This window comes from Equus przewalskii, chromosome 10, assembly GCF_037783145.1.
Source record: "Equus przewalskii isolate Varuska chromosome 10, EquPr2, whole genome shotgun sequence".
NCBI classification, from domain to species: Eukaryota; Metazoa; Chordata; class Mammalia; order Perissodactyla; family Equidae; genus Equus; species Equus przewalskii.
This window is the reverse complement of record NC_091840.1, coordinates 52,513,091-52,538,503: the sequence shown is the minus strand read 5'-3', so window position 1 is coordinate 52,538,503 and position 25,413 is coordinate 52,513,091. Positions and strand designations below refer to the sequence as shown.

General features: G+C 49.9%; 1 protein-coding gene across 11 annotated transcripts in view; it reads left to right on the top strand.

Moving 5' to 3' along the window:
• The window catches only part of GAS7 (growth arrest specific 7), a 218,583-nt gene that overhangs the window by 76,968 nt on the left and 116,202 nt on the right, over window positions 1-25,413 (top strand). For 2 of the 11 annotated variants that reach the window (XM_070561083.1, XM_070561080.1), the window contains exon 1: window positions 21,713-22,046. The exons of 4 other annotated variants lie outside the window; for them this stretch is intronic. In XM_070561083.1, coding sequence (XP_070417184.1) covers window positions 22,015-22,046 — 32 coding nt within the window. In that variant the 5' untranslated portion in view covers window positions 21,713-22,014. Of the gene's footprint in view, window positions 1-15,361; window positions 15,566-21,712; window positions 22,047-24,136; window positions 24,610-25,413 lie in introns of those variants that run through there. 5 more of the 11 variants (XM_008528744.2, XM_070561091.1, XM_070561089.1 and 2 more) reach the window with 5 other exon arrangements.

Here is a 25,413-nt window from a genome sequence, read left to right as displayed (position 1 = left end):
CACCATCGAGTTGGAAAGTGGCCTGAAGTTCTTAGGCAAGATGAATTTCCGTGAAAGTTAGCCAACCTGAATGAGTCAGGTGTTGGAACCTGCCTTATTTCCCTCATGCCGGATTTTAAGGGACTGCCTGGAGGAGCATCCTCCGTTGTGGTGGTGAATTATGCTGTGTGTCTGTTGATTGTGAGGTATGTTGCAGAGATCTGTTCCTAATAATTCTGAAGTTTGCAGGAGATTCGCTTTTGTGTATAAACCAGAGCAGACTCAAGGTTACCCCTATAAGCACACATTCTCATTGGTGTTGCATTCTGGTTTGTGTGTTTTCCTCATTTTCTATGCCGTAAACCTAAAAGCCTGTTTTTATTTTAAGCAAAAGTAATAACATGCGCGTGGTTAAAAGCAAAATCAGGGGCTGGCCCCGTGACCGAGTGGTTAAGTTCATGCGCCCCCTTCGGTGACCCAGGGTTTTGCCACTTTGGATCCTGGGAGCAGACATGGCATCGCTTGTCAGGCCACGCTGAGGTGGCATCCCACATGCCACAACTAGGACCCACAACTAAAAATATACAACTATATACTGGGGGGCTTTGGGGAGAAGAAGAAAAAAGAGGAAGATTGGCAACAGATGTTAGCTGAGGGCCAGTCTTACAAAAAAAAAAGAAAGAATATTAAAAAAACAACAAAAAAACTAAAACAAAATCAAATAGTACTAAGGGCTTAGAATCTAAAGCAACACGCTCGCTCCCCACTCCTCCCCTTCCCAGCCACATTTTATTTTATTCTCCTGGCAGTTACTTCCAAAATCTAAAATAAAATGCCTCGATGTTGTTTTATGATTTATTACCTTTCGCGCTATCCGTTGGTTCCCTGTCATGAAGGATGAGGCGTTATTGACGCTCTGCCCGCCTCCCTCCTTACCCTTCTCCCCAGATGTGAGAGTTCGTGTCTTGTTTTTGCTTCTATTAGCTGGGTCTTCGCTGACACCTGGGTGGTAGGAACTGCGGCCAGAAACTGATACCCGGGAATTGCTTCTGAAGGACTTGGTTCGAACTGAGGGCTAGAATTAATGGCTCTCTGAAACTCGCAGTCTTTAAAGACTTGTTTTTCTTTTTTTCCCCGCTGTGTGTTCTCTGTGAACCCGTGGGAGGAATTTCTGTGGTGGTAGGGCAGGAATGGTTGTGCTTCCCTGAGCAGGTGGCTTATTTTATCTTACGGACACCGAGGACCATTTAGCCAAACACATTTCTCTCTTTGCGCTGGCTGCAAAGCTCCGTGCCAAATTTGGGGCACACCGCTTGTGCTGGAAGATTGGACTGAAGAGGTCCCTGACCTCACCCCGACTTCATCTTACTTTTTCTGCTCCTATTTCTCTTCGTTTAACTTGGCACTTTTGGTGTCTGGATCAGCGAAGACAGAGCATGGGGACTTCACAGATTCTGTCCTCTGCTCCTGATGGGCACGGAGAAGCTACGCTTCATGTTGAGCCCCCTGCATGCCACCAGCCCCCCCTTGCTCTGAAATAGGGCCGCTGAACTTGACGTCCCTGCTCTGGGTTTTGTGCCCACTCTGCACGTTCCACTTCTTTCCTGCATGAGAAGCAACCGCTCCAGAAATAGGACGGCGTGGCAACGCGCCCCGTGTAATTAGGGATGATTTATGTCTCTGTTAGAGACCCTGGGCTGGGTGAGGATTTACCTCGAGTCCCTTCAGAGCACATCACCAAGCTGTGTGAAAAGATGCTTGGCAATTAGTGCCGCGTGGAGCCGCCCTCCGGCCTGGGCCTGCGCAGGTTTAATGAGAGTCAGCCAGTGGCCAAGGAACTTTCTGTTGGGACCCTTGCGTCTCCTTTTCCTGAGCCCCTCATTGCCTCAGCTTAGGGACTCAGAGTATCGGAATCTTAGAGCCAAGAAGGATGGTCGCCAGCAGCCAGTCTGCCTGGGGTCTTGTCCCCAGCCCTCCTTCCCTCCTTTGGACCACAACCCATCTCCCTGGTACCCCTAACAGAGCCACAGTTACGCTGGCTCACTAAATTATTCATCTTTTTTCTTGTTTGTTTTCGAAAGCAGCACAGCCTCCCCACCGCCCAGCGCACCCCCACCTGCTTTATATACTACAATTGTACCTGGTGCCTTTGCCCCTTCACCGCGAGGTGAAGTCGCTCTGCTCCAGTTGAAGCCCCCAGGCCTCCTGGCGAGAGGACTGGTCTGCTCCTGGCACACGGCGCCTCAGGGTTTATTCCTTCCCTCCCTCCTTCTGAACACACTCCCTAATAGACTGATGCATTTCTTTATTTTCGATTGCTTTCTTTATGGGGGATCCTTAGGGACCTGCGGATTTCAGAACTGACAGGGCCTCAGAATGCAGCATGGCGTCCATTTCTCTGCAGTTGAGAGGACGGCAACATGAAACCTCTCCCAGGATGCCATCGTGGCCTTCGTTTCAGAGCCCAGCAGTGGCAGACTGGCTGCATCTGAGACCTGAAGGCTTGCTCAGTCAGTCCTCTTTGTGATGACGAAGGCTTCTGATCTGTTCGAGAAGGCTCTTCAGAAAGCCCCCTTCATTCATTCATTTAACACGATTCAGTGAACTTTTATTGAATTTCTTCAGTGTGCAAGGCATGTCTGCTGCGTGCTGTGGGCAGTGTGGACACCTAGTGCAGACACCTGGCTGTCTGTGTCCCAGGAGCTTACAAGTCATTGCCAGGCTGGGACAAGCATATGCCATGCTCCCTCGTAAACTTTCTATGACAAGTCTGTTGAGGTGGTGTTGGTGATAAGTGCCCCTCAAAAAAACACCTCGTCTGGTTCCTCATCAGTGACCCCATCTTTGGGGAGAGGGCTGTCGGCTTAGCATAAGTCGGGGTAGTTTGTGTGTACCGCCCTCCTGGGGACGCCAGGGTGAGCTCACTCTGCAAGCTGGGTGGGGGGAGGTCTCCTTGTTCTTGACTCTCCGTTTCTGATGGATTTTCCTTTTTGGGTTTTCCCCATGCATACCCGAACTTCTTGACTAACTCTTAAGAAACTAGGTGGGAACTACTAGTTTTCTCTTTGTTTGGAGGGAAAAAAAAAACCCCTTTCTTATTATTACTGAGTTTTACGGACCCTTAGCAGTACGTGCTGGTGCCCTATAGATGTCCTTTGTTAAATTGCCAGAATCGTTTAGTTACTGGGGAGCCACTCAAGGTTTTCCAGGTTGGTCTGGTGAATCCTTGTAGCTCCTAGGCCGCCTCTTCTTGCAGAGGCCTCTGGCACTGGGATCTCTTTGGCGTCTATGCTACGGCTCTTTCTGTGCCCCCCCCCCCCCCCCAATCTCTCTTCTGGTTCTTTAAGCAGCCATGATTCAGTCCCAGGAGCCCGTGGCTGTGTAGTATCTTCTAAGACTCCTTTTCCTCCTCACTGGAAATGTGAATGACCAAACCCAAGTCAGTCTGAGACCACGCCTGCCCCACAGCAGGATCTCTCAGGATTATTTCTTCCATATGCGACCCTTCAGGGTTTATTAACAAGCTTTGGCCTGAAATCAGAATTCTGCACTTAGCAGCGGTTCTTACTGATTCCCCCAGCTTTTGCAACCCAAGTTTATTCCCTTCTTGTGTCACGCTTAATTCCACACCTTTGACTTTAACTCCAGCTCCGTTACCACCCTCTCTGTCGGCTTAGAGAACCCAGAACAAACCCAGGGTCCTCACACTGTGTGGTAGCAGGCAGTGTGCCAGGGATTGCGAATGCTGTTAGAAAGCAAGGGAGATGTGACCCCTGCTCTCAGAGCCCCGGGGGACACGCAGAGACCCTGTTTATCCCCACAGGTGCGATCAGTGAGAGAGTACATGCATACTAGGCTCATTAGCTAATGACTGGACTGGGCTAGTATAATGCCAAAAATGTGAGTCATTCAGTTACAGGTGTGGACAACCACGAGCATGCTCCGTTGCCATGGGAACGTGAACACGCATTCTTCTCAAAGCAGAAAGGATTCTCTTCCACTCCTCTGAGATGTGGCTGTTTCCCACACTGTTCCCCTCCCTGAGGCTGCAGTGTGCTCCTCTCCCCATCCATTGTCACTCTCTCCTGGGTGGGTGTCCTGGCCCAGTGAATGTGGTGGAACCCCCCTTGCTACTTTGTAGGTGCAGCCAACATCCAGTCGTTAAGTGCCAGTGACCTAATGGTGAAGGAGGGGAAGCAGAAGACCGAATATTTTCTTGAGGCGAGGCAGTATGATGAGGTGATGAGAACTAGGCTTTCAAGTTGGACAGATTTGGCTCAAGTTTCCGCTCTGTCACTTAGGAGCTCTGTAAGCTTGGGAAAATATTTTCCTTCCTCTCCAGTGCCCGATAGGTAAATTGGGGTAATCCCTACTTTACCAGGCGGTGGGAAGGATTCTATGAAAGCATGTCAGAGGGCTTGGCGTGCCACTCAGTCAGTGATTGTTCTCTTTCATCCTGTCTCTCCGCAGCCCGGGGGACTGAGGTGTGGATGTTAAGGATCTGGAGAGGACAGCTAGGTGGCTGATGCCCCGAGACAGCTGTCTACGGTTCGGGACCCTGTGCTGTGGGCCCGGTCTGCCTTGGTCTGGTTGGGTGATGCGTCACACAGGGTTCTTTGGTTGCAAACATCAGAAACTGGTGCTGGCTGATGTAAGCAAAGTGGAATTTATTGCAAAGATACTGGAAGAATGGGCAGGAGGCTGGGGAAACCTCCTGAAGACAGAGAGAAAGCAAGGTGCTCAGTTGTGTGAGGCCAGGAAGTAGGGAGGACAGGAGCAATCTTAGAGCGGGAATAGTGTGGTCAGGTTTCTTGGCTGTGATGGGCGGACTCCACTCGTCTCCCCAAGTGTCCGTGGAGAGCATCCAGAGCAAGCGTGGGTCGCACACCTTCACCCTGTGAAAGAGGAGGGAGCCTCCTGGCGCCCCTTGGGGTTTGTAGCTGGAGGGGCTGGCACCTGGATTAAGAGCCTCACAGACAAGGTGCCCAGCGGGGACAAGGTAGTTCCCTAAAATAGGAGTGAGGTGCTATTAAGATATAGGGAGATGCTGCAGAGCAGCTTAAGCAACAAATGTCTGCTGCACTTTGGGCTTCTTTTCTGAAAATGAGAGACTTGAACAAATGATCTCAAAGGACCCTTTGGTTTCTGATGGGACTTCTCCACTGGGAAGAAATAGAATTAGCATTATTAGCCTTCTTAGTTTTACATTCTCCCCCGAAACCTCCAATATACGTAATTACATAACCAATATTCTCTAAAACCGACTTGATTTTTAATAAAATTTGTCTACAGAATATTATATTATAACAAATATATCTGCCATCTCTATTTTCAAAATCAACTTTACTGAGCTATAATTTATCATAAAATGGAGTTCACCCATTTTAAGTGTATAGGTCAGTGACTTGACAAATGCATACAGCCATGTGACTACCACTCTAATCAAGATATAGGACATCTTTCCAGAAAGTTCTCTCTGGCTCATTTGCATTGTTTCTCTCTTCCTACTCATCTCCTCATGTCACCTCTGATTTCCACCCTATATATTAGTTTTTCCTATTCTAGGATTTCATAGAAATGGATCATGTGTTATGTACTCTTGAATCTGGCTTCTTTAGCACAAAATAACGTCTCAGATTTATCCATATTGTTGTATCAATAGTTCATTCCTTTTCATTGCTAAGTAGAATTCCATTAGTTAAATATACTATAATTTGCTTATCCATTTGTCAATTGATAGACCTTTGGGTTATTTCCAGTTTTTAGCTATTATGAATAATTCTGCTGTGAACATTTGTATACAAGGCTTTTGGACATGTTTTTGTTTCTCTTGCGTAAATACCTAGCGATGAAATTGCTGGATCATATGATAAGTGTATGTTGAACTTTATAGGAAATGGCAAAACTATTTTCTGAAGCGGTTACCCCACCTTACTCATCTCTCACAGCCATCTGTGAGCTTCCACTTGTTCTAGCTCCTTGCCAACATTTTTTTAGCCATTCTACTTGTATGAAGTAGTTTCTCATTGTGCTTTTAACTTGTATTTTCCTGAGGATTAATGATGTTGAGCATTTTCATGTGCTTATCATCATCTCTGGATCTGACAAGTTATTAACATTTGCTAAGTGTCAGTCAGAAATAACACATTACTTGGTATTCAGAAATCCCTGTGTGTTCCTCCAATTCGATTCCCTTTTCTCCTTCTCTCCCTGGAGGTGATCACTATTCTGTGGTTGGTGTATCTTTTCCATGGGCATGTTTAAAATTATTATTAGCATGTATGAATCCAAAATAGTCTTCACTCATGTCTTGTGTGTTTTTAAACTTACATGAAATGGGTCATAGCATAATTGCCTTTTTGCAATTCGCTTTTTTCACACATTGTGTTTTTGAGGTTTATCCTTGTTGATACACGTAGACCTATTTCTTTTTACCTGCTGTAGAGTTTTCTAGCATGTGCATATTTTACAGTTTATCCCTATTGGTGGACGTTTAGGTTATTAGGAACAATGCTGCAATGATTATCCTCGTGCATATCTCCTTGTGTACTTGTGTGAGTTTCTCTCCGGTGGCTGGTTACCTAAAAGGAGTGTATCTGGGCCTGAATATGTGCGTCTGGACTTTGCTAAATAGTGGCACAGTGTTTCAAAGAGGCTTTGCAAATACGTCTGTACTGCCACCAGCAGAGTATGAGAATTTCCATTTCCTTGCCAACACGTCAGACGTATTCGCTGTCTGAGGGTGTGAAATATTGCACCTTGGATTTCATTTGCATTGGCATTTCCTTCATTGCTGGGGAGGTTGTGCATACTTTCACATGTGTATTTACAGTTGTTTGCGTTTCCTGTCCTGTGAGTTTCCTGTTCATACTCTGCTCACTTTTCTGTCGTGCTGTGTTCTAATCATGGCTTTATCTTCTCGTTTTTTATGGTGTATTTTGTCCTATAGAAGTTTTGAATTGTCATCTCATCAACTTTTTTAATCTTTGACTTCATGGATTGCCCTTTTTATGTCTTATTTAAGAAAACTTTTTTCTGCTGAGGTCATAAGATGGTCTAAACTATTTTCCGAAAGTTTTCAAGTTTCGTGTTTGACATTTGGATCTCTGACCATCTGTAATTTCCTTCTACTCTTTGCTACAAGGTGGGGCCCAGTTCTGCTCTTTTTCTAACCAAGTCGCCCCTCATCCGTTACTTTTTATGTTTTAAAGAATCTGTCCTCTCCTCACTGATTTGATGGCCCCCTTTGCCGTATGTTTTCATACGTGTGAGGTCTCTTCCTGGGCTCACTCTTCTGTTTCATTGGTCTGTTTGTCTGTCTGTCTGCTCACTGTTTTAATTGTTATAACTTTTTAAGAAGTCTTACTCTCTGATGGAACAAATCCGCATTCTTCTTCAAACTTGTCTTGGGTGTTCTTGGCCCTTTACTATTTCGTGCGAATTCTATGGTCAACCCTTGAGTTTCTAGGAACAGCTCTGTGACGTTTTGTTGAAATGGCACTGCATTTTGAGATTAATTTGGGGAGAAAAAGCTCCTTAGCAATATTGAGCCTCCTGTCTAGAAACAAATTGTATCTGCCCATTTATTTAGGTCTTCTTTAGTGTATCTCAACACGGTTTTGTAACTTTCTTCATACAAGACTTGTGCTCTTCGGTTACATTTACTCGGCTGACGTAGTTTTGTTGCTGTTGTGAATGGCATATTTAAAATTTTTTTCTTTTTAAATTTGATGTTTATTTTTATCAAAGTAATAGAATTTTAAAAAGTAGTGCATTCCCCTACCCCACTCAAGCCCTGAATCCTTTTCCTCAGAGGCCACTACTTTTAACTCTAGGGTTTTATTGCCATTTTTCTAAAAAATATATTTATAACGTTATTTCTTAGGCTCCACCTCCCCGCCATCACCTACTCCCAGTGTTACACGTTGTCTGTTGAACCTCTTCGTATAGAAGATTAAACCTGGCTGTCCTGCCATCACTCTACCCACCGCCCATGAGCACACATAACCTCTTTCCTCCCCCGACAAGGTAGTGATACCACAGTGTTTGGTTATGTCAGTCTAGTGTTTGCATTAGGTATGCCTGTGTAAATTAATTATAGCTGAGCTACTGATGGGTTTCTGCTTCTTTGATGGCACAGCTTTTAATTTCCCCTAGCCAATTAAAAAAAAAAGTAAGTAGATAAAAACAAAAACAATCGTTTTTCTGTTTGCTTGGTGTTCTCTGTCCCTTGTTCCAGTTCTTCCCCCAGACTCTTCACCAGACCTGTAAAATTTTCCCGAACACTGTCAACACGTGAAGTAATCTATCGGGTCTGTTTTTGCACTGGCAATAGAAGAGTCTGTTGCTCTTCAAGTTGATGGTCAGTTGCCATCGCTCCCTTTGCCTCTGTTTTGCTTTTGGCCATTTCGTGGGTCTCACATTTTCCTCTTTCTTGGTTTTCTCTCTTGTTTTCTTGGAGCACACCCTTCAGTAGCTTATTGGAAAGGAAATGGGTCTGATCTTAAAGCTGCAGTATATAAACGTTTGCCTAATTACCCTATTTTTGTTATGACTTGTCAACCTGTCCCCTAGGTATCCCAGAGTCCAGGAGCTCTGAACTTGTTTCCCTTGGGAGTTGGCCTAACATTTCCTGCCATTTGGGGAGGGGTAGGCACTTGGTGGCCAAGGGTAGAGATTGATCCAGAAAACTCTCTTCCACCTCCTTTTTAAACTCTCATCTCATTGATATCTTGTGCCAGTGAGTCTTTCTGAAGTTCTGCATTGTAAGTTGGCTTGTTTGTTGATAGCTCCCTTTGAAGATGTGTAGGTTTCAGCTTTCTCCTCTAAGTCATTACCATTTATCCATTTGTTTTCCATTGTCCAAAATTTTGTGGATGTGTCTCATTTATTGTCAATCCTTTTTTCTTTTTTTTCTCTTTGTGCCTTTCTTCCCCAGTCATTTCTAATGAGATTTCAGGAAAGCCTAGTCACAAACAACCTGTTTTTGTCAGCCATTTTTTAACCATAAGTATTATATTTTGTGATTGTTGCTGATATTTACATCTTGAACTTCTGTCTTATTAGTTCTGCTAGTTTGTAGAATTTCTTGGTTATTTTGGGTAGACAGTTATGTTGAATGAGCATGTCAGCGGTTTCTTCTTTTGCAATCCTCATATTTTTTCGTTTCTTTTCATTGTCTCACTGTGCTGTGGGTTCTCCAGTACAATGCTGAAAAGAAGCAATGGTGGTGAATAGCCTTTTCTTTTTCTTGACTTTAAAGGAAAAGCTTCCAGCGTTTTCCATTAAGTATGAAGTTTATTCTAATTTTTGATAGTTATAATTTATCAGACTAAGAAAATTCCCTTCTAGTTTGCAAGGAGTTTTAATCACAGAGGGGTGCTGAGTTTTGTCAGATGCTTTTTCTGCATCTAGATTATCCTGTTTTTTTCCTTAGAATCTTTAATGTGGAGAGTTTAACGAGTTTTCTGATGGTTTGCTATCCCTCCGTTCCTAGGATTTGCTAATGTGTGTTTAGGATTTTTACACTTATGCCCTGGGAGGTTAGGAGGTAGGCTTTTCATTCTTTGTATTCTTTTTCTTTGAAGGTCAGTGTCAGAGTGTTATAAAAGGAACTGTGTGTTTTTTTCGCTCTTTCTGGAAGGTATTGTGTAAGATGAGTGTTGTCCTTTCCTTAAAGGTTTAAAAAAAGTTTCAGTAAAACCACATAGACCCATTGTAGTTTTTTAAGGTAGATTTTAGACTGCTGGGTCAATTCCTTTGAAGGTTATAGATCTATGCAGGTTTTCTATTTCCTCTTGAGTCAATTTGGAAGTTTTAATTTTTCTGGAAAATGATCAGTGATAGGAGATAGGAAATAACCAGGCAGATCCAAGACTTGTGGGAAAATAGCAGCTTCAGCCGGTTCATGCTGCCAATACCTGGAAAGCAGAAGGGAGGAGATGGAAGTTAAAGCCTCCCAGAGTTTTGTATTATTCAGAAGGAGAAAAGAGCTATTGATTAACTTTATGCTTGAAGTCAAGTGCCCGTGTTAAAAATGTCAGTGTAACCACCTAACTGGTATAAATAGACTCTATGAATGCCAAGTTTGCGAGGATGGGAGGGAGGATAAAGCAAATGCAATCAATCCAGTAGGAGGCAAGACCAGAGGGAACAGAAAAAGCATAGAGAAAAGCCTTGTAAAGAGGAAGCGTGTCACGATGATGACCTTTAGGCAGCTCCTGCTCGGAGGAGGCCTTCCTGGACCCCTGGGTGTTTCCCGGAGCACTGCACACATCCGTCCATCCGTCCGTCCATCTGTCTGTCTGTCACTGCACCAGGACTGCCTGTCTGCCATCTTTCTCTCCTACAGGAGGTGGACTCAGGACGGAGCTAGATCATTTATCTGCTTCTTTTCAGTGCCTGACATAGAGTAGGTGCCCAATAAATGTTTGAATGAGCCTGGCGAACAAATAAGTAAGTGAACAGATGGGCAAATACATCCTGAAATGTTGTTCTGTCGGGTTCCATGGCCACTGGGAGACATTTTAATCTGCGATCGCCTTGGTTGGTCCGTGAGTCAGGGAACTGGGGAGGTAGCTGCAGCCTTGCCTTCAACTGGGGAAGAAAGTCAGTGTGAGATGCCTAAACTGACACCGCCTATAAATTCCTCAAGCGTCCATGTAGCTGTTAGTCGCTCAATCCGGACAGGTACCGTGTGCAGCGGTAAAATAGCCTGTCTTCTGCACAGGAGTGCTTCTCAAACATGAACATGCTCACGGTTCACCGGAGCTCTCGTTAGAACGCACATTCTGATGCGGGAGGTCTGGACAGTGGCCCGGATGCAGCGTTTCTAACAAGCTCAGTGCAACCGGTCCACGGACCATGCTTTATGTTGCAAGGCTTCAGTCTCTCACCTGTACTGGGGCTTTCCCTGGGTGCTCAGGGACAACAAGAAAGAGGCCCTGTACCTGGAGAATTGGCTCAAATGAAAACTGTTCTGACTTCTAGGATTGTTACCAGTGAACGTGAAAGATGCAAGCCCACAGTGGCTGGGGAGGGGTACCTCATGGCCTCAAACTGCATGTCACGAACAGACCCGTCTCCAGCTCTGTGCTGGCCCTGAGGTGGGGTGAGTTTGCGAGCTCCCTGCACAGTGATCAGGATCTTCTTCCCTTTCCTGTTTCTCAGGCTGAGCCGCACAGCCTGTTCAGACACGTCGCATCCTGGGAAGCCCTCGTCTTTGCAATTCACACGTCGCTTGTCACTGCTGTGCGGCCCTGCCAGACTTTATCTATGCAATCAAAATCTCGTTTTCTTGCCTCGTTCCTGTGACCTTTCGCCTAGCTGTTGCTCTGGTCCCCGGATGGGGAGGGCCTCCTCTTACAGTTCATTGTGCTGCCTGCCCTGGGGGAGACAGGTGGCCTTACTGTGTACCCTCGGAATTATGACATGGGCTGGAGATGATGACGTTCGGACACACACTTTCTTCTTTCTTTTCTGCCCCTGTTTTTAGAGAGATGACAAAACCAGTGAGCAGTGCCCCAAATTAAACCGCTAATGCACCCACCCTGGCACCAGACTGACCACGGGTGCCGGCCCGTCCCCGAGCCTCTTTCCCTGGCTCTCCCCATCACGTCTCAGAAACAGTGCCGGCAAGTGGTCTGTTCTATTTTTTCACCTTATGTTCCTATCGACTCTGTTGGATTGGAGAGGCTTGTGGACAGAAAGATCATTCTATCAATAAGCGGTGGATCCTGGGGTTTCTATGGCGTGGTCTGCCTCCAGGGTTTTACAGAAAGTCTATTTCAAACCAGAAGAACCTTTTACCCAGTGGGAACATCTGAAGCTGGACTGTCTTTCTGGGCTGTCCCCAGCCCAGTGCTTCTCCAATGCACTCCTGGACTCGGCGAGCTTCATCCTCCTGCGTTCCCTAGGATGGGCAGAGGTGACGCAGCCCCGAGCGAAGGCCCTGGGCGCCACCCCAGCTCTTCATCACCTCCTCTGCACCTGCTGTGGGATGGACCGCAGTGGGAGCGGGGCCGCGGGCAGGGGCCTGCGTGCTGGCTTTGTGTTCTGGGGCCCCAGCCTTTGCTTATTTCTGAACCTTGGCTATACAAACAAATGGGCCAGGTGGTGTCCGGGCCAGGCAGTAGCAGCACCTGTGAGGCAGGTGGAGGCGCCTTCCTCAGGGCCAAGGAAACGGGACAGCAGCCGTGGTGGCTTCACGTTAGAATCCCCTTGCAAGCTGGAAAGGCAGTGGATCTCCAGGTCTGTCCTCCAGAGACCCTGTTTCGTGGGTCGGGGGATTCCTGGGCTGCAGGGCAATTTTAGAGCTCCCGGGTGATCTCCTGGGCAGCCAGAGTTGAAAACCACTGCGTCAGAGAATATGGGGAAGGTGACAACATTTCTCCTCCTCCCATCGGAAGCAACTTCAGTACGGCCTTCTTGATTTTTCAAGAGATGATTGAAGTCTTTATTTTCCTGGGAAGTTTCCTGGCTTTTATACATTGGCAACTAAGTAGAACATTTTTCAAACGTCCATGTGCCAGGTAAAGCCAGAGGCTGGACTCACCCCTGGTCCAGGTTGCAGTCCCTGACCCATGTGCTGAGTAAGCCCTCGCCTCTCTGACATGAGCTCCCATTGGACAGGGCTCCACCTGGCTGGCTGTTCTGCGCACACGTGGGTGGTGGGTGCGCACGCCCGCCTTCACACACCGTGCCCGCGGCCCTTTCCTGTTCTGGTTCTGGCCCCAGACTCTGAGCCCAGCTCTGTAAAATGTGTTACTGACCACAGACCCTGGCTGGTTCCCATTGTCCTGCAACAAGCCTGTGGGCTATGTTTTATTTTTGGTCCCATTTCTCAGATGTGGAAAGTTACTTCACCAAGGGCTTGAACCCGGGTCTGTTTGCCTTATAATCCCAAGCTTTCAACCGCCCACTGTCTTTCTCTGCTTGGAGTTCTCTGGTGCCCTTCTGGCCTACTGCCCAGCAATACCCCACTGGATGCCTCTGTGTGGGACCCTCTGACTCTGACTGGGTGACTGCTCAGAGCCTCTGGTTGGCCGGACCAGAGGGTTGTGTGGTGTTGGGTAGGGATGGGGAAGTGGGAATCCGGAATGTAGTCCCCTGTTTTGGAGAAATGGCATATTTCTGCCTTCTGTATGCTTTCGCCCTACCCCCACTTCCCAGATTATGGCCTCCCCGTGAGAGAGCCTCTGCCCCTCTCTCGCTAACCGCCTCTTGATTTTGGAACTTGGCCAGAGCGACAGTGTCTTTGCTGGTATTTTCTCTTTCTCCAAGGCCAGGCCAGTAGCCTGACCGGCTGAATGGAGCTTATGGAAGCAGAAACTGGGAATGAAGGGAGAGCAGGGAGCAGGCTGGGAACTGACGGGGCAGCTGGTCCAGGTTGGCAGTGGATGGCCGCATGACTCCTGGGACAGCACGGCCACAGAGGCTGGAGAACAAATGAGAGTGAGTGGGGGAGGAAGGAGCTGGAAGACGCCTTGGGCCATGGGATGGGGCGTGGGGTCCACAGGAAGCCGGGGGCCCCTGCTTCCCTGCTGCCTGCCTGGTGAGCTGGACAGGCAGGTCCATATAGCGCACGTGGTATGGTGTAGCATTTCCCAAAGCACTGTGTGGAGATGGGTGTAGGGGCCCGTGGGCAAGGCTTTCAGACCCATGAATCACAAAAGGAAGAGGGTTTTCCTTTTGCAGTTCTCTCTCGGTGCTCCCCATTCTGTGACGGAGGAAGTTTCAGGTGGTGCTGGGTGAGGACCGACCTCGTCAGGATGGATAGAGGTATCCAGCTAGGGTTGAATAGCATCGCTTGGATTTTTATTGTGGTGGGTTTTGTGCCTACTGTATATTTCTGGCAAATGTTAGTAGTTTTCCATTCAGAGAATACTATAACATTTCCTGAGAAATAAGGTTTTTTTTTAAAAAAGTAAACAAGTGTGTAAATTGAAAATATTAAGTAAATGGGAAAAAGAGTAGTATGATATGATACTGAAAACAATAATGGTGGTCAGTGAAAGACAGGCTCCCAGGAGAAGCTGGGTGTAAGAGTTCAAGGTCCATAACCAGAGTTCACGCCCATCACAGTGGGACCTGGGGCGAGTCATTTCATGCCTCTAAGCTATGGCTGACTCCACTGTAAAGCATGAATATTAATATTAAATGAGCTCATGCATGTCATATGCTTGGCCCAATGCCTGACACAAAGTAAGTGGCAGTTATTGTATGAAATGTTCATCAACTTGAAACACTACTATTGGAGGCCAGTGTTCCTGGGAGTGGTGCTAACAACGAGCACAGGCCAGCCGTGGACCAGCATGCTTTGTGAGGGAGTGAGCTCTCTGTCAACACAAGTGTTTCAGAGCCTTGTCGCCTGCCTCGGATTCGGTGGCAGGAATCAGTCGCTGAATGAACCAGGCAGCAGGGGAGGTTCCTTCTAACAAGTATTCTGTAGCCAGCGTGCGGTTAACACAGCAGGTCCGAGACCGCTCCCCTTGCACGGGCTTGCTTGCAGTGTTGGCCCTTGGCTGGTGTCTGGGAATGTGAATTTTGGGAGAGTTCCCGCTGTTTCCTAAATGGTAGGGGTGGCTTTTATTCAAACAATAGGGTTTCTGCTGAACACCTGCTTTCTTTCTGGGAGTCTGCACTGTCGGTGCCTGTCAGGCAGGGGGTGCCTACGTGACCAGCCCCCAGCGAAACCCCTGAGCACTGAGTCTGTGAGCTTCCCCGGCAGTCAGCACGTCCCACCGCTGTCACTGCCCACTGCGGAGGGATCGAGTGCACCCCGTGGGGCTGCCTTGGGACAGGACTGCTGGGGCTTGTGCCTGTTTCCTCAGGACCCCATCCCAGGCACTTTTCCACTCTGTTGACCTTGCCCTGTGTCCTTTTGGTGATTCATGGCCGTGAGCAGGACTGCAAGCTGAGTCCCGTGAGGAGTCCTTGCGAATCGCCAAGCCGTGGGGTGGGCCTGGCACCCCCGCCACGGCCTGTGTCTGCCTTCAGGTCAGGGAAGAGACCCAGGGCTCCATCGGCCCGTTGAGCAAAAGGTCTCCTGGAGTCCGACTGAGGAAGGGTGAGAGGGGCTGATGCTGCTTCTGGGAAGAGCTAGACTGTCCAGAGCATGCGGGGGGACGGCTGCCTCTTTGGGGTGCTGCGGCGATCTCGCTGAGCTTCTCACGAAGCGGCTTACGAGGTCAGGGAGAAACTGGGGGGTGTGTTTGTGTCCGGCCTCAGCGTCAGCCGTGGCTCGTGTCAGATTCCTAAAGGACCCGTCACAGCCCCAAACTAGTTCTCACAGAATTGACCGAGGCAAAGACCATTGGTTTGGCACGGTAGCGTCAGAGACACCACACCCAGCTCTTTACAAAATGTGACGTGACCACACCTCGGGGGTCACTGTCAGGATTAAGGAATGTTGGCATCCACTTCCCTCCGAGGGAGCCGACTCAGTTACGGAGTCAGTTCGGATCTGTCTTCAGACTGGTAGGGAATGGTTCCTTGTCTCCCATCACGGCCACCCCGCGCCAGGGCAGCGCAGGGCATGCAGAGCGTCTGGGCTGTATTCTCGAGGAACCGTCATGGCTTGAGGCTGGTGAGCTGGTGGCCTGGTTGTCCTTCGTGGGTCGCCAGGGAAATACACAGCGCGTGGTCCTGCTGGCCCTCCTTTCTGACTCTCCCGGCGGCTGGGGGCTGGGGGGTGGGACAGAGGCAGGCTCAGAGGCGTGGGGCACTGTCTGCGTGGAGGAGTGAAAGGGGTCGGGATGAAACGAGAGACAGGGGACACAAACAGTGCCTCCAAGGAGGCAGTCAGAGCAGCTCATGGCTGCCTTGCAGGATGACAGTGACGTCGCAGGCTGTGTGGACTAGTTAGATGATTTTTCCTAAAAGGCCTTATAGTGAATATGTAGCTGTTTAAAAATAGCTTCTTAGACCGCCTGCCTCATCCCGCACACCCGCTAAGGGGTTATCTTGGGTGCTGCAAGTGTTACCGGAACATGAGGCTTTGGGAAACCCCAGTTGACTACATTGCTTCACGACCTAGGTCTGCCAACCACAGCGGAAACTGAGAAGTCAGACTTTGATCACTGTGTTCCCCTAAAGCTGCTTCTGCCCCGTGCTGTGCGCTGACACGGTACTTCCACGCGGCAGATGCGCGTGGGCTTCGGGTTGTGGTCAGAGCAGAGGAGCTTTCTCCCAGCTGCTCGAGTCTCTGGGGGTGGCAGCAGCAGACAACCAGCTTGGATCTGGGTCCAGCCTGATACCCTGTAGGCGAGGCCGCCTCTGTTCTCCCACTGGCAAGGGTGGAGGGCCACCACCAGGTACAGGGTCCCACCTGTGCCCCCTCTGGGGAGCACCGGCATCAGCAGGTTCCAGCTGGTGGCCCTTCCCCTTTCTTCTCTCTGATGCCTCCGGCATGGACCACCCTTGAGCGGCCAGGGGCCCCTTTACAACAGCTACAGGTCAGAGTCAGTTAAGTTGTAAGAAATAGTCTGAGCCGGACGTGGCTGCCTGCCACCCTCTCCTGCTCTCCTTCAGTCCCTGCTCCCACTCCCTCCTGTTTCGGGACAGAGCTGCTTCTCCACCCTGCCCTGCCCACAGCCCTGCTGGTCACTGGGGAAATTGGGGTGCATGTGGGCTGTGTTCTGATTATTCTCATCTTACTCTGAGGTCAAGTTGCATCTTACCCCCAAGCAGACAGGCCCCTGACTCCAGCTGCCCCCAGTGCCCCCAGACCTCCCCCTGGTGCTGCCAGCCCTGCTTGGCTGTGCTTGGCACTCTTGCATATCTTCTGCTCTGAGCCCATTTTTCCAACACTCCAATTATTCCCTTGCCCAGTGCCATGCAGCTTGCTCGGTTGTGCCCGGTGGTTCGTTGGAGCCCCAGCCAGGCAGACCTTGCGAGGCATCAGAGGTGAAATCAGAGACCTGTCTTATCCACATGCACAGGATGGTCCTGCCGGACTCGGGGGAGCGGCAGCTGATATTGGCTCCCAAGGATATGCCCACATTCTAATCCCCAGGACCTGGGAATGCCATCTTATTTGGGAAAAGGGTCTCTGCAGATATAATTAAATCAAGCATTTTGAGGTGAGGAGATTATCCTGGATTACCCAGGTGGGCCCTCACTGCCACCCCGAGGGGCCCTGTAAGACGGAGACAGAAGGAGATGTTAGTACACACAGAAGAGGAGGAGGATGATCAGGGAGGCAGAGATTGGAGTGAAGCCGCCACAAGCCAAGGGACGCCAGCAGCTCCCAGGAGCTGGAAGAGGTGAGGCATGGATTCTTCCTTGGAGCCTCCAGAGGGAACATGGCCCTGCCAACCCCTTGATTTCAGATCAGTGATATGGACTTTGGACTTTTGGCCACCAGAATTGTGAGAGAAGATATTGTTGCTGTTTTATGCCACAAGGTTTGTGGTAGTGTTTATAGTGGGTATAGGAAGCTAGTGTAGGGGGTATTTGGAAATAGACGTCTTTGGGAAAGGAGCTTACTCGCAAGTACAGGCTGAGGAAAGGGGCTGAGTCTCTAAACACTGTCTGCTTCATGCTCTTTAAGCTTCGAGTGTTGCTGTCAGTATTACACCCTGGCCCTCACTAAGGGAGTATTACCTGGGATACTTTCTATTGCACATTATGGAAATCCCACTCAAATTGGCTTCAAACAAAAAACGAATTTATAGCTTGGTATAACCGAAACATTCTCAGGAATGACAGCTTCAGGAATGGTTCGATCAAGAGGCTCACACAGTCTGGATGTCTCTCTTTGCCCTCTGTCCCTTCCTCCCTCTCTTCCTCACCAGTCCCTCTTCTTCTGCATTGGCTTCATTCTCAGGGAGGTTTTTCTTGCGAAGTGTCAAGGTGGCCATCTGTAGCTTCAGGCTTGCGTCCCATCCTAATACTACTTCCATTCCCCGATAATTCCAACCGAAGTCCAGGGATGGAGCCTCAGATGACTGATTTGGGCCACATGCCCATCCCTGAACTAGTCACTGGGGCTAGGGAGATGGAATATGCTCCTTGGAGAGGTAGGGGCCCCCTGCCCCCAGAAACCATGATGACTGGGGGCAAGGTGTGTCCGCAAAGGAGAATCACTGTGCCCTCCCCAGGAGGAGGGGTGTGGGTGGCTGCAGGCAGGGCAGGCACCCACAGTGGAGAGCTGCCGCTGGTTGCTTCCAGGCTGGTGGTTTCTGAGGCTGGTAAGTTGCCTTTGGAGCCCGCAGTGGTCTCCGGGCCACCAGGTCACCCATGGTGTGCTCGGCAATGCCAGGTCATGCCATTAAGACTTTCCCTCTGCCCTGGCCTCTGCCACAGGAATCCCAAGTGTTCCAACTAGACTTTGCAGCGCCACACATCACCGGAGGTGAAGAAGCTGAGCCTGGAGGTCCCCAAAGGTGGGGATTGAGTGAGGGGCCCAAGAAACTGCAGCAGCAGCGGCTGCCGCCACAGATGCTTGCATTTGGAAATCCCATTATGAAAGCATCTTTGAACTTCTGTGGGCATTTACATGACTAATGATCTGGTGAAAACTGTGTTTGGGAAGTGGGAAAGGGAAGTGGGGATGAGCTCTCCGCTACGATGGTGCTCTCTTGGGCAACGGTCTTTGGAGGGAGGTGACTCACTGCGGTACTGAGCAACAAAGGAACTACTGTGGCTGCATGAAAAAGGTATTTCCTGTGCCCCTGCTCCGCCCCGTGCAAGTGGGAGCCCTGGGCTGCTCATCCTAAAGGAGGCATGTGGCCAGGAACGGGAACCAGTGGTTGAACCATGCTGGGTGGTGGTCAGGACCCTGTTCTGGTGAGCAGGTTAGAGCCAGATGTGCAGGCTCAGCCCTCGCTCAGTGTCCGGGCCTGTTAACGGCGTGAGTGTGAGCTTGTCACCCTGATGAAGCCTCAGGACCGCCTGGGGTGCAGTCCCGAGCTGCCACTCACTGGCCGGAACTGCGTGCACAGACCTGGGGCAAGCGGCTGACTGTCTGAACCTCACTTTCTTCCTCTGTAGAAGGGGCATAATCATGGAAGCTGCCTCATAGGGTTGTGGTGAAGATTGCATGAGTGAATGCATGTAAAGTGAGGAGAACAGTCGGGCATGTTCTAAGTGTCCCATCGGTATTTACTGCCATGGTTGTAATGATCTGAAAATGGAGACGATTTCGAGTGACCTGCCTCTGACGCTGGTGTGAATTTTTTTTGTGTGTGAGGAAGATTGGCCCTGAGCTGACATCTGTGCCAGTCTTCCTCTTTTTTTTTGGCTGAGGAAGACTGTCCCTGAGCTGACATCTGTGCCAGTCTTCCTCTACTATATGTGGGATGCTGCCACAGCGTGGCTTGACGAGTGGTGCTAGGTCCACGTCTGGGATCCAGCCACAAAACTTGGTCCGCCGAAGCAGAGTGCGTGAACTTAACCACTGTGCCACTGGGCCAGTCCCTGGTGTGAATGTTGAGTGAGATGATGGGCGTGAATGGAGCGGGGTGTTGTCAATTTTCCCCTCATTGGATTTTGGCTCCTGGTGGGCAAGGCTCTCCTGTCTGGCTGGCCACGGTGGTTTCAGGTGGGGTGTCTAGAGCGTGGAAGACGCATGGCGAATGTTTATGGGACAACCCAGGGAACCAGCACGGTGTGCTGTGCAGCCCATGTCCTGATGCAGGTGGTCCCGAGTCCCTGAGTATCTCAGACGTCGTGTGTCAAGGCTTCACTAGAGCCATTGCTTGCGGGCTTTGGGGCAGAGATGGTGGCTCTGGCAGCAAATGTGGCCTAATTGCCACACACAAGTTCACTGAGAGCATCGCTGTGCTGAGCAGAGCATGGCAGGGCCTCGCTTGGGGCGTAGGGCTTGGGGACCTGCGTCTGCGTGCATGCATGCACATTCACCCATGCCAGGTGCCACCGTGTCTCCGTTCATCACGTTGATGGAGGTGGGAGGGAGCAGGGCCTCCTCTTCCCTGCCTGCCTGCCCCTGCAGGGGAGTCCGTCACAGAGGAAACCAACAGAGTCCGGCTCTGCTGCCCCTTCTTGGTCCACTCTGGGAAACCCAGCCCACAAACGGGATCACAGCGTGCAATGGGGGTCGCCTTCTCTGGGGGACCATACTTTCTGGGTGCCCCCTGCCATCTGCAGGCCTGGACAGGGCCTCCTGAGCAGCCGTCCCTTCCCCAGGCCGCCCCAGCTGCACCCCGAGAGGGCAGGACTCCCCTGGGTACCCACAGGAGCCCGGGGGGGGGTGGGGTGGGGGTGGGAAGAGCATTTGGTGTGGGGAGTGAGATCTGCAGGGTCATTAGGAATTGTCACCAGCTAATGGTGGCTCAGCACTCCTGGGGGAGGTAGAGAGGGAATGGGGATGTGAGCAGCTCTGGCTTGCTAATTCAGGGATTTCTGAGACCAAAAAGCAACCCAACAGCAAAGCAGAATTAACTATGTTATTTGAAGCTATTCACTTAAAGAGATTTAAATGATTTATGCCCACTGTGTTCATGTGCCTTCTCCAAGCAAGATGCATTTTATATGTTTTTAAAGTTTGTCTGTATTTTCTGTATATCAAACGAGAATCATTTGAGGATGATTCTGGAACAGTTGCAGAATCTACTTTAAAATATTTAACAGAATGATAAAAAAAATTCCTTCCTAATTTTGGACCAGAGCTTCTCCGACTTCTCCAGAAGTGCTCCGGTTGACCTCTCTGTGGAAATGGACTTGGCTCAGGGTCACTGGGAACCAGCTAAGGCCCGGTCAGTGTTAGGCCGTACCAGTGTTTCTCAATCTTAGTGCTGTTGATTTTGGGGCCGGATAATTCTTGGTTGTGGGTGGGTGGTCCTGTGCATTGTGGGATATTTAGAAGCATCCCTGGCATCTACTCACTCGACACCAGTAACCCCCTGTGGGAGGCACAGTTATGACCCACCACGCCCAAAGATGTCCACGTCCTAGTCCCTGGAACCAGTGAGTATTGCAAGGGGAAACTGAGGTTGCACATGGATTTAAGGTTGCAAATCAGCTGGCATTGAGATGGGGCGATTATCCTGGATTATCCAAGTGGGCCCAATACAGTCACAAGCCTCCTTATAAATGGAAGAGGGAGATAGAAGAGAGAACTGGAGAGATGGCAGTGTGAAGACCCGATCTGCCATTGCTGGCTTTGAACATGGAGGAGGGGGCCATAAGCCAAGGAATGCAGGCAGCCTCTAGAAGCTGGAAAAGGCAAGGAAGCAGATCCTTCTTAAAGGCCTCTGGAAGGAACGCAGCCTTGCCCACACCTGATTTTAGCCCAGTGAGGCCCATTTCTGAACTATGGAACTCTAAGATAATAAATTTGTGTTGTCTCAATCCACTAAATTTGTGGTAATTTGTTACAGAACTGATACACCTGCCCATCTCTCCCACCCCCATCGTCACAACCAGTAAATGTCTCCAGATGTCCCCTGTGGGGCCAAGTCGCCCCTGGTTCAGAAAGATTGGCTGTGTGGAGCTCCATATTGTTTCCCTAGAAACTGGGAGAAGAAAGAGTGTCTCTGTTCTGCTATGAGAATGAAGTTGGGAGCGGTACATGCAGCATGGTTGGCTCTGGGAGGAAGGAACCAGTGGTGTAAGAGGGAGGGGGTGCCACAGCTGCTCCCCCCGGGTCCCCTCCCAGAGGCTCCTGGAGCTGTCACTCTGTCATTAATGGCACAGTATTCCTGTCGGTGCTTGTGTGTATTTGGACGAAACTAGAAAAGAAGCTGCACCATAAAAGAGAATATAAAAACTCAATAAAACACTGTCTGGCAGCCAAAGCAGCACTGCTCGCAGAGACCTCGGCCAGGAGGGGCAGCATGCTGGGCGCTGCCAGCACTGTTTGTGGGAGTCGTGGGTGGGAAGGAGAGGCCGGGGAGCCCAGCCTGTGCTGGGGGCCACCAAGCCCAGGCTCTGGGCCAAACACACAACCCCCTGGGTTTCTTGGACCCAACCGCGATGCTGAGATCCTGTTTCTTTTGCTGAATACGAAACCCACATGGTTCTGATTTCTTCTTTGTGATCTGTCATCTCTGGGTGGCTGTGGAGCCAGAAACCATGCAAAGCGGCTTTGAAGTCGTTGTTCTGGGGTGAGTAGGAAGTTGTGCTTTTCCAGGGTTCATTGGGACAACCAGGAGGTTCCCATTTGATTTGAGAAGCACTCCAGGAGTTGAGAGTGGGAAGTGGACTGGCACACTTGGTTCTGGTGCTGGCCCAGGAGCCGGGCTGGGTCAGAAGGGAGGCGTGGATTTGTGCAGCCAAGGGCGCCTGCTGGGTCCTCAGCGTAGGTCACAGTGATACCTCATTCCAGGTGTCCTGGCTGACATAGCAGGTGGTTTCATGTCACCTGCTGCCTTGGGGTGGGCAGCTGGAGCTGTGGCCTTTGACTCCTCCCTGCAGGGCAACAGCTGGCCATGCTTGGGGCAGACTAAAGGCAGAGATCAGGAGAGAAGGAAAGAAAGGAAGAGTCAGTGAGCAAGTTGGATATGGAAAAACATACCGTCTGAATCCGTGTCTTTTTTATATGAAAGGGACGTGGGTCAGACAATTCCATGAAGGGCTGGCCTAGCTGGGTCTAATTGGTGTGTAGAGAGACCAGGGGTCCCCAAATTTCAGCCTGCATTAGACCCACTCACCTGGAGGGCTTGTTCAAACACATTGCAGGGCCCTACCCCCAGAGTTTCTGACTCAGGACGGCTGGGCTGAGGCCCGAGAGTTTGTATTCTCAAACAAATTCCCAGATGCTGCTGATGCTGCCGGCCCACAGTTGAGAACCACTGGTGTAGACCAAGAAGAGGATGTTTGTAATTAAAAATGGTGCTAATGACTAGTAGTTTGCAGGACCTTACAGTTTATGTGTGAAGACCCCACGGTTTGATCTGAATAATCCTGTGGAGAGAAAGTGTTATCCTCTGTGATTTTTTTCTTCTTCAAGGTGAAAGTAGCATTTATTTTATTTTTTTCAGTTGTCATACAGTAAAATTGACTTTTTTGGGGTGTACGGGTCATTGAATTTTGACACATATTATAGATTTACGTAACCGTGACCACCTCAACCAGGACGGAGAATGGTTCCATCATGCCGAGACCCGCCCTCGTGCTCTCCCTCTGCATTCACACCCTCCCCCACTCAACCCCTCCTGGGTTGTCCCCCATCCGTATAGTGCTGCCTTTCTGAGAATGTTGTGTAAATGAAGTCATACCATATGTAACCTTTTGAGACTGGCTTCTCAGCATAATACCTGGGAGATGAATCCGGTTGTTGCATATATCACTGATTCGTTCCTTTGTATTGGGAGGTAGTATTCCATTGTATGGATGTACCATCGTTGTTCATTAGTCCCCAGTGAGATCTTTCTCGATTGTTTCCAGTTTGGGGGATTGTTATGAATCAAGCTACCGTGAGCAGTCACGTATAAGACTGTGTGTGGACATATGTTTTCACTTCTCCTGGGTAAATACCTAGGAGTGGGGTTTCTGGGTCATATGGTGTGTGTGTGTTTGACTTTATAGGAAACTGCTGAACTGCTCCCCGGAGTGGCTGTACCGTTTTGCATTCCCACCAGGAGTGTATGAGAATTCCGGTTGCTCTGTGTCCTTGCTGACAATTGGTGTTGTCAGTCTTTTAAATTTTAGTCATTCTAGATCCTGCTTGAGTTCAGAATGTGTAAATGAGCCTCAGAAAGGCTCAGAGAGTTGTCCAGGGCCGCCTCCAGCCTTTTGGTGGCTCCTCGAATATTTGAATCCAGACCCTTTGCCTTGAAGGCTGTGAACATTCTGGGTGGTGGCTGTGTGGAACCAGAGCTAGGAAGCAGTGGCTTCTGCATGTGATTAGGGTCGCCAGCAATATCAGGACATGTGTGGAGGGGCTAAGGCATATGCCCAGGGACCAGGGAAACAAGAAAAAAGTCAAAAAAGGAGGCGACAAAGGAGAAAAAAATGCACGTCCTTGAATCAGAGATGGAAGGCTCCGGGCCACTTCTGCATCCCCTGGTTCCCCTTATTTTTAGGTTGAAGCTCAGAGAGGTGGAGCAGGCTGCCAAACGTCACACAGCTCACTGATGCCTCTTGATCCTTTGCCTGTGGTGGGCAGGGGCAAAAGCCAACTTCATTTCCAGAAGCATCTTTGGTAATGGTACCGGGGCCACAGGCTGCCTCCCCTTGGTGCCTGAAGAGACGTGGTTTTGCAGATTGACACACCTGGTCAGGATCCTCCTCCTCCCTCAGTGTCTTGGCCTGGCCCTGCTCTGGGAGGGAGCTGGCTTTCAGAAGGAGCTTGTGCAGGGGCCGTGGCCACAGCTGAAACCAGAGCAGTTGACTTAATGGGGAGGAGGAGTTTTGTGGGAGGGAAGGTCCCTTCTCTGGTGTCCCACCCGCCCTCGGGGGAACGGGGTGCAGCTGCCTTGGAAGGCTGTGGACATGCTTTTTCGATTGCAGAATACTTCTCTTTCATTTTGAATATCATTTGTTTGGTTGCCACGGCAACGTCAAGTCTCTATTTTAATGCTAACCTGCGTGGCTGCAACTTTCTATATATAAATGCTGCTTTGCACGGTGAATTAGCTGATGCCACGGGGAAGCAGCGGATGTGGAGACGGTGGCAGAAAATGACCAGCGTGTCAGATTTACCAGAGGAGGGCCCGCGGGGCTGAGGTGAGTCGGAACCTGGGGCAGTGCTGGTTATCTTCGGGGCAGGTGCTCGAAGCTCATTGGAGCCCACTGGAGCCGGGCGGGAGCCAGGCCCGGCCACTCCTGCCACAGGGAAGCTGTCCTCAGCTGGCCTCCTGCCTGGCTGGGGCTTGGCTCTGCTTTGGAGGGGCCCGAGAGATTCTTCTGTTTCCGCACCTGTCTCCCCTCCTGAGGCCTTCAGTGAGTCTGGGCCACACAGGGACCCAAGGCTCTGGGAAGAAGAGCAGACCCCTGGGGCAGGGGTGGTGTCTGAGGGGCACTCAGTGGAAAGTGAGTTTTTCTTGTTTCCTTTGACTTACCTCAGTGCGCTGTTCTGGATCCTCGCCAACTCCATTTTGTTTTTTCTTAGTTCTCGAATGTGGCCAGTCCCTGTCAGGGCCAAATGGCTCCAAATGGTGCAGGTGGAGTCCTCAAGGGAAGCCTGGAAGGGACCTTGGGGTCGGCAGGTATAGCTTCCTTGGGTTCTAAATGAGGGAGAAGCCCAGAGAGGTGCTGTGCTCTGCAAGATGTCACACAGCCAGTCAGGGAGAAAGAGGGATAGGAGTCAGGTCCACAGGATCTCCTGACTCATGTGCGTGTGCTGCACGTGTGCAGGGTCTGTCTCAAGGTCAGGACAGCTTGAGGGTGTTCCTTTCTCATGTCACAAGTTGGGGGACATGTAACGAAGACATGATTATGTAACGGGATTAGCAGCTACTTAGGCTTCTGGAAAGAGGGTGGAGGTTGGAGGCTAGAAAACTGGGATTCATGTGGATTCAGCCTCTTCCT